The 8,886-nt window shown below is 41.8% G+C and overlaps 1 protein-coding gene across 1 annotated transcript; it reads left to right on the forward strand.

Annotated features, from left to right (window-relative positions):
• LOC110398753 (cytochrome P450 2J2-like) lies at positions 1,433-8,642 on the forward strand. Its single transcript, XM_021396677.1, has 9 exons — positions 1,433-3,452; positions 4,120-4,282; positions 5,124-5,273; positions 5,473-5,633; positions 6,231-6,407; positions 6,624-6,765; positions 7,306-7,493; positions 7,992-8,133; positions 8,283-8,642. Exons 1-9 carry the CDS (start codon positions 3,288-3,290, stop codon positions 8,459-8,461), a joined length of 1,467 nt encoding a protein of 488 aa, XP_021252352.1. The 5' UTR covers positions 1,433-3,287; the 3' UTR covers positions 8,462-8,642.

Consider the following 8,886-nt stretch of genomic DNA (forward strand, 5'->3'; position numbering starts at 1 on the left):
GCTCTCAGTAAGGCATCGCTAAGAAGCAATCCCTGTTGTGCAGTCTTAGTTTTGGCATCTCCTAGTGTTTGAGTGTTTGCTTCAGCATTTTTGGTGTATTTAGTAGCCTAAATGTTGCTCTTGGAATGCTAATAGTCATGGATGGAACAGAACGTTTCAGATAAGAGAAAGCTGAAATAGATATTAACGTTCTGTTTCTTCCCGAGAAGAACTCTGAGTCCTACCATGGTAGCTGAGAAATGTTCAGCAGTTGCACGTTTAGCTTTTGGGCCTGGAAAGAACGTAAACATGCTTGATGCCATTCTCGTTCAGAAGGGAATGAGAGCTGAAACACTGAAGGGTTTTGGATTGCTCAGGACTCAGAAAGTGCAGCAGCTGCCACGGGTCAGTGGTATGGCAGAACACCCAGAGAAACCAGCAGGTGGATGGATGTTTTATACAGGGGAGCTCACCTAGAAGTGACTGAAAGGAAAAGCCCAGTGCTGTGCTCTTCATTTTTATTTTAGGACATCCTCTGTGCTTAATGTGTGGTTTTGTTCTTTTTTTTTGCCCACCTTTCTTTTGTCTGTTACTGGGTGTAGTGTGTGGTCAGCAATAGCTGCAGAAATTCCGAAGAAGTTGCAGCGTAGAAACCTATTAAATGACAAGCCTCAATGCAGACAAAAAAATACAGAAAACTTGCAATTATTTGGACCAGCTATCTTGCAAATATCCTTTTTCAAACCTTGTAAAAATGAAACAAATTCAATATCTTACTGATTTTTTCCCTCTGGTGTGACTACTTGCATTGCAGCCTGCCCTGACTGCATCACCTCTGTGCGAATTATCTTTTACACTGGCTCTGCCAGCAGAATATACACAGTTGAAATGCACAAAGCAATTGCCTGTTGCCCAACGCAGCAGTGAGCCATGGTCAACCTGCTACTTAATGTTTACGGCTGTTCTTGAGACACCGCGTGAATCTGCTTAGCAGACAGCCATCAGATGGGGACGTGTCACCCCGACACTTCTTGGATCCGTCTGATTTCCGTTGTTGTCTCCTAGTTCTCTGCGTTCTTTGTTCTTTTCCCATCAGTAATTTCTCAACTGGGCAAGTAACCCAAAAGATTCATCTGCTGCTTGCTAAGGTTGGGGATGATGCAACTGTGTGTTATTCCTCCTTGTATGGTGAAGGTGGAGCGGGGAGTAAGCAGATGAGGATCTAGTTTTTGTAGCAGATCACAAGCTGAAACGTGAATCAGTATTTCAGACTCTCTGGAAAATGCTTTTTTTTTTATTGTTTTTTTTTTTTTTTAAAGGAAGAAAGTTGTGCTTTAAAACGTTTTTAAACCTGAAAATTAATTTTCATGACACTGGCTTTTTGTCTCGTTTCTTGACTGACCTAAGGACTGACATTGATGTTGAGAAGAAGTAGCTCAGCTGTCCCATTTCTCTCTGTTTGGGTTTGTAGGAAGGAGCGGGCCGTGCTGGATGTGTCCATGAATCCTTCAGTTACAACAAACAGCCAAATAAAAGCCCTTAACAAACTCACTCATGTCACAGTGACATGAGCAGGCGCAGTGGTGATGGGTTGATGGTTGGACTTGATGATCTTAGCGGTCCCTTCCAACCTGAATGATCCCATGTTTTCTGTCTATCTCTGGACAGAAGCATGGGGAAGTAACCTCCATACGAAAGTGCGGTGTAGGAAATGCCCTTGAAACTTTCATGAGTTGAACGATGGGGCCAAAGTATGCGAAGCCAATAGTTGTGTTTACAGAATTGGAAACCTGAGCAGAACAAGAAGCTATTAGATAGAAAGCTGGGAGTGATTCCAGGCAAGACGTGTCTTTTAAAAATTTTCCAGATGCGGCCATGACCATTGCCAAATACAGTTGTGTTCTACATAACCAGGCATACGCAACATCTGAGCAGTTTTCTGACAAAATGCACATTTTTGTGATGCACTAAGTCAGTAGAAATCAAGTCTATCAAAAGCTTTTTCTTTGTTATTTTATTCCCAGAGTCAGTGTGGGCTTGTGAGTACCAGTGGCATTCTGACAAGAAGTCACGCTCTGTTCCTGTTTCTTTTCTACCTCTTCCTCTGGGATCAGTCCCACCTCTCACAATCAGAAGCATCTGGCATACAAACTCAGGGTGATCAGGAGATCTCCACAAGGTCTGTGTTTGTGTTGCCAGACGATTCATCTGTCAGTGAGTAACACCACTGTAAACATTAGAATTGTAGGAGGGGTGAGAAATCTGATGTGGATCAGAATGAATGGGCACAGATGGAAGTTCTCCTCCTCTGAAAGAGTGGCTGGGCACTGGCATAGGCTGCCCAGAGAGGTGGTGGAGTCACTGTCCCTGGAGCCGTTCAAGAGACATTTAGATGTTGTACTAGGGGACATAGTGGGGAAATATTGGTAGTAGGTGGACGGTTGGACTGGGTGATCTTGGAGGCCTTTTCCAACCTTGGTGATTCTATGATATAGAAAAATTTTAAGGCAGGATTAGAATCATAAAATCATAAGGTTGGAAAAGACTTCCAAGATCATCTAGTCCAACCATAAACCCATCCCCACTGTGCCCACTCATGATACAGAATTATTCTGGGAAGCAATATGTTTTCACCTGTCCCCTGTTTAGAAGGACTTGAGGAGGTCTGTGGAAGATAAACTTCTATTTTCGGAAGCTGTGTGTTTGGAAGATGTACACATGGATGTCACAGAGGCTTCGTACTGAGAAAGGATGAACCTGAGATTTCTGGGGCATGGATATTTTCAAGAACTAGTTCCGACAACTTTCAGTGGGGGAATCCATAAGCTATTTTAAAAAAGAAAACCAACAACACAGTGTGGTTTTTTTTCTTTAAAAAACATACACTAATATGGAAAAACAAACAAATGCAACAAATCACACAGAGGCACACCAAAAAACTCCAGCTTCGTATCTGAGCTCTTAGCTTGCACGAAGTCAGTGCTGTGAGTGACACTTCCAAACAAACTGATTGCTCCATGGCACGTTTCTGAATATCAGATGCCATTCAGGATGAAGTGCCCGCCTTCTGGCCTTGGTTGGATCTCAAAGTGGTGGCAGCTATTAGCATATTGCAGCATAGCAGTGTATTAAGTACGCTCAGGGGTGGAAACACTCTTCATTTTCTTGGCTAGGGAAAGGTGGTAGGGAAGAAAGCTTGAATGTGACAGAGTCTGGGTCCTCTTAGGGAAGAGTTCAGTAGAACAACAGAGTCAGATCAACAGGTTCATAACAGCTTTCTCAGTGACAGGCTAGTTTGGAGGTGTGAAATGCTAAGTGTGATGCTACTATCTCTAGTTTTGTTTCTGCTGGGTTTGCAGTTCCTGAGACTGCAATGGCGAAGTCGTCCGTTTCCTCCTGGCCCGATCCCATTTCCCATCATTGGAAGCATCTGGTGGATAAATTTTAGAGCTGACCACGGGAGCCTGAAAAAGGTATGCGTATGTGGATATGAGCTAGGGAGCAAAAGCTGTAACCAATGATGATGGTTGTTGATAGGCTGATATGTTGGTAGGGAGAACTTCAGTGGTCATGCAGGTTAAATTAGTGCATAAAGGAGTCAAAATCTACAGACTCCTGTGATATAAATGGCTATGGGGACACTGATGTCTTCAAGTTAAAGACATACGGAGGATTTCAGCATTTTTGAGCCTGTTTTTCCAATAGTCTGTATGTCAATGCGTAATTTCATGAAGTTCTTGTTTTTTGGCTGAGGAAATGAAATGTGGTGTTGAAAAATGTAATGGGCAGCTGAACTTTCCTATGAAACCTAATGTGAGCTGTAAATACCCCAGCCAGGGGCATTTCCATAATTGTTAAAATCGCAAAGACAAACTATGCTGAGCGTTAAAAAGAGCAAGAACAGCTGTTCTTTTCATCATTCACCTTACTGTGAATGGTGGGATACCAGGGCAATCCCACAGCTTTACTGTCGTAAGCGTTCCCATTGCAAAACAAAACCATTTTCCCCTCTTCATTTCCTGAACCCTGGAGTAACATCATGTTGGAAGAGAAGACCCCATTGTGCATGCATTTTGGTTGATGTTTCTCCAGTGTTTTTGTTGTTGTTGTTTGGTTTGTTTTGCATTGACTAACATGCAGCTAGCAAAAGCCTATGGCAACATCTGCACGCTGTGGCTGGGTCACAAACCCATGGTGGTGCTGTATGGCTTCAAAGCGGTGAAGGATGGTCTCACCACCAACTCGGAGGATGTTTCTGGGCGGCTACAAACCTACATGTTCAACAGATTTTCTTATGGAAAAGGTGAGATGTTTATATCTGCAGAAGGGCTTTGTCTGCTTAGCTCTTAGTTCCCTGTTCACCCATTCCATTTTTTCATGAGGAACGAGATAAAGCAATTCTGCAACATTCCTCAGTTGTCTCCTAAGTCCCACTATCACATGTGTTCCAGAATCTTACCAAAGCAGCACTGTTTGTACTTGCTAGTCTAATTTATCCATTATTGGTGTTATCTAAGCTTGTGCTTTGCTTTGAAATAATCCATCTGAGGCCTTTAAATCCTTCATCTGGATCTTGAGGAGCAGAGGCTGAAATAATTCTTGATGCTTCCAGTTGCTTGCTGACACAACGTCTGCTGTAGAGAAAGAATGCACAGAGCTATTAAACAAGAGGAGGCCTTTTGGGATGTCCCAAGGCACTGGAGTTTTAGATGTGTTAGTGAGACTGTAGGTGCAATGTGTCCTTGTTCAGAGCTTCTTACTGTGCTATTGTTTGCATCAGGAACTGCTGAATTTTGGTGGATGGAGGATAGAGTTCTGTATTTGAAACAGGAGTGGTTAAACTGGTTTCCACCAGCCTCGTATCCATCCAAGTGTAGGAGAACAAGGATAGGAAACCCGCAGACCTCTCCAATGGGCTCCTCAGAAGGGTCTGTTGGCCTTGAGCAGCTCAGTGTGAGACCATCGAATTTCCAGGTGGTAGGAACCTGAATGTACTGTTGGCTGAGGAGTGCTCTCTTTGCCACGTGATAACATCTGTAGGGCAACAATACCTGTGTGGGGATGCTGGCAAACATAGATTGCAAGTAAGTATTAACGTTACATGAATATTAACATGGCATCAAATTGATTCTTGATGGCTGAAGGTATCCTGGTCTCAAACGGTCTTATCTGGAAAGATCAGAGACGTTTCGGAATTTCGACTCTCCGGAAACTGGGAATGGGGAATAAAGGAATGGAACGTGGGATACAAACCGAGGCCCGGCACTTGGTGGAGTTCTTCAGGAGCAAAGACGGTATGGCACTGAAGTGCTCGGGAGCGCGGTCATGATTTTGACACAGTACGTAGTCTGTGTCACTCGGAGGGGAAAGACTATTTTTGCTCCAGAAATAAATAGCACAAGGGATATCTGTGACAAAGCATCATTGTGATCTTGGTTTCAGAACAGCAAAGAAGATGGTGTTTTGTTGACCAGCGCTTATCTCTCTTTGCAGGAAGAGCTGTTGACCCTTCCTTCCCCATTGTTCATGCAGTCTCCAATGTGATCTGTGCTGTGGTGTTTGGGCATCGTTTCTCCCTGCAGGATGAAACCTTCCGCCAGCTGATGGAAGCATACAGTGAGATCGTGGCTTTTGGAAACAGCTACGTTTACTATGTGAGAAAACGGCTCATTTAACATGCAAATTATTTAATTATTGAACATGATATTTATTGCGTTATCAGGCAATAATAATTAGAGAATGTTCATGCAATAATAATTACAGCATTATATATTATCACAGTTATTACAGTATTTTAGTACACATTACATGTTGATTTTTACAAAAAGTAACCGGATATGACATTGTTCAACTATTATATTAATAATTTTTATTAGAATTTCCCTGGAAAGGGAATATGCTCGGGGTGTTGAAAATTGTTGAAATGGAAACACCACTATTATTAAGTTGAAAAGTGATATTCATTGTACTGGAGTAAAAGAGATTGGGTTTTTTTCCTGTATGTCAAGGTAGTATATATAAATATTAAATTTATTACTGTTAATACATGCAAAATAGACTTATCTGCAAAACTGAATTCTTTTGTTGATGAATTAACAGGGTAAGTACTAGTGGAGTTATGCCGTAAAGATAGGGATCAAGGGTTGACATTAACTCAGTAACTCATCACAAAAATGTCTGCATTGTATTTCTATATGGCCTTGCTTGCATTGTGTAACTTACAGCAGCTGTGTTGAATGCTTGCTCCACAGATATATGAAGTTTTCCCATGGCCTCTAGGGCGCCTCCCAGGACCCATACAAAAAATAGAATCTTGCCGTAATTTTATTTATTCTTTCGTAAGGCAGGAGATCAAAAGTCATAGGGAGAGACGCACAGTGGATGAACCAAAAGATTTCATTGACTTTTACCTGGATCAGATGGAGAAAGTGAGTAATTTGTGCTGGAGTTGACACAGACAGTATCTCTATCAAATTCAGATATGAACTTGGAATGGCCAATAACCTGTTTTAGAAGTATAAAATAGCACATCTCTTTATTTTTGTACTCTGGGATCCTTAGGGCAGGGAATGGGTGGTTTTAAAGCTGCAGATATTTAGATGGATTCTGTGCTCTTATTTTGTCTTTCTCATTGACACCCATAGACTAAAAATGTCCCAAATTCTACCTACGATGAAGAAAACATGGTGCAGTCTGTTTTCGATCTCTTCCTGGGTGGCTCAGAGACCACCGCTACCACTCTGCGTTGGGCTCTACTCTATATGGTGGCTTATCCGGATATCCAAGGTGAGTCAGAGACGCAGACCTGAAGAAGTTGACATGTTGTATCGAGGGACATGGTTTAGTGGGAAATATTGCTGAGAGGTGGATGGTTGGACTGGGTGATCCTGGAGGTCTTTTCCAACCTTGGTGATTCTATGATTCCATCTTTCAAGCAGAACAATTGTCTGTTCCACATCTTTATTTTATTTCCTTTAAGACTGCCTTTTCAAGCTAGAGTAAAAACAATAGCTTGAGTTTAATCTATTGCTCAGAAATTCTTGTTTGATTTAGTTTGCTCTCCTTCCTTTAACTATGAAGATCAATAAATCTGTTGGGCTTGATGATCTGACCATAGAACTTAAAATCTTGGAAATACCAGATTTTAGTCAAGTAGTACCTAAATAATTCTATAAATGTATTTACGTGTTAAGATATAAGAAGTATAATTTATTTACATATATATTTTTTTCTATTACTACTAATAATCTGAAACCGAAAAGACAGCCGTTTCATGCAAAACACAGTGTTATTCTACATATAAAGAGCTTGTCTTTTCCTCCCTAGAGAAAGTCCAAAAGGAGCTGGATGCTGTTCTGGGTTCTTCCCATCAAATCAACTATGAGGATCGGAAGAAACTGCCTTACACAAACGCTGTGATTCATGAGATCATTCGCTTTAGCAGCATTATTTTAATCACAATTCCTAGACAAGCGGTGAAGGATACAACTGTGCTGGGTTATCAGGTTCCAAAGGTATCCTTGGCCATGAGTGAACCTCTTCCTGCACAGCACTGCTCTGTGCTCTCCCTTTGCCTTGCAGATATAAGTTGAAATGTACTATTTCATTTGCAGGGCGCACTGTTTTTTGTCTGTTAATCTATCAAAGCGTGTCAGAAGTGGGAAAATCATTTTACTAGGATTAGGATAAGAAGCTAAATAACGTCACGCCCTTCATTCTGTTGCATTTGCTAACAGAATGGAAAAGGAGACATGCAGGGAATAAAGCAGAGATATTTCTGAAACTGAGATATTGAGGTTTCTTTCCTCATTTATATTTTGAGGAAACAAACACGCACACACAAATACAAAATAAGACAGTTTGTGATTAAAATTTTTTTCCCAATAAAATACCTGTTCTGTTCTTACCATGTGCCCAGCAGTGCCCCAAATTTTATCTGGAATTCATTTGTGTCCTTCTTGATGTTTGAGATGTACAGAGGCAGAACTGAGCCAAGAGCATTTTCCTTGCAGGGTACCATCATCATGGCAAACATAGACTCAACTCTTTCTGACCCTGAGTACTGGGAGACCCCTCACCAGTTCAACCCTGGTCATTTCTTGGACAAGGATGGGAATTTTGTGGTCCGAGAGGCGTTCTTAGCCTTCTCAGCAGGTAGGTGTGCTAATAACTAACCGAGTTAGACTGTGAATGTGAAGCTGTATTATTTTCCTTGTGGAAAAAAAAAAAAAAGGGAGTGTAATCCCAGAAAGTGCAGGCTCAGCCTGGTCTGGGGACTGACCGCACTTCCCCTTCCCCTGCAGGCCACCGCGTGTGTCTGGGAGAGGTGATGGCCAAGATGGAGCTTTTCATCATCTTCTGTAGCCTGCTGCAGACATTCAAGTTCACCCCACCAGAAGGAGATAAGGAAGTCAACCTGAACTTTGTCTTTGGGAGCACAATGAAACCCCACCCATATAAGCTTTGTGCAGTTCTTCGCTAGGTTGCAGTGTGTAGTAGATTTGGGGAAGAAGCGCTCCCATGGGTTTGCAAGTGTACTAATCCTTTCTGTACCTTTTATATTCCCCATTTCTCAAGTTCAGCATGAATCTGACCTGTTGTGTCATGTTTCTAAGAAGCTGGACCTGAAAAATATTCCGGTTTTCTTTTTCCTAGCATCTGGAAAATCTATGTGCATTTTTCTTATGTATTAGACATGAAATAAACACAGAAAATTATTAACGTGTCTGGTCTTAGTTCAAGGCTCAATAGGAATCCTACTAGGGGAAAAGGAACATTAAAGCTAGGTCCTGGGGGATGCTTCCCATCATTCCTATGTGTTCCTATGCATTTGTGCACATTTTCAAACTAAAAGAGAGGAGATTTAGACTGGATAGAAGAAAAAAAAAAAAAGGGTGGTGAGGCACT

The sequence above is a fragment of the Numida meleagris genome, chromosome 4 (genome assembly GCF_002078875.1).
Source record: "Numida meleagris isolate 19003 breed g44 Domestic line chromosome 4, NumMel1.0, whole genome shotgun sequence".
Taxonomy (NCBI): Eukaryota; Metazoa; Chordata; class Aves; order Galliformes; family Numididae; genus Numida; species Numida meleagris.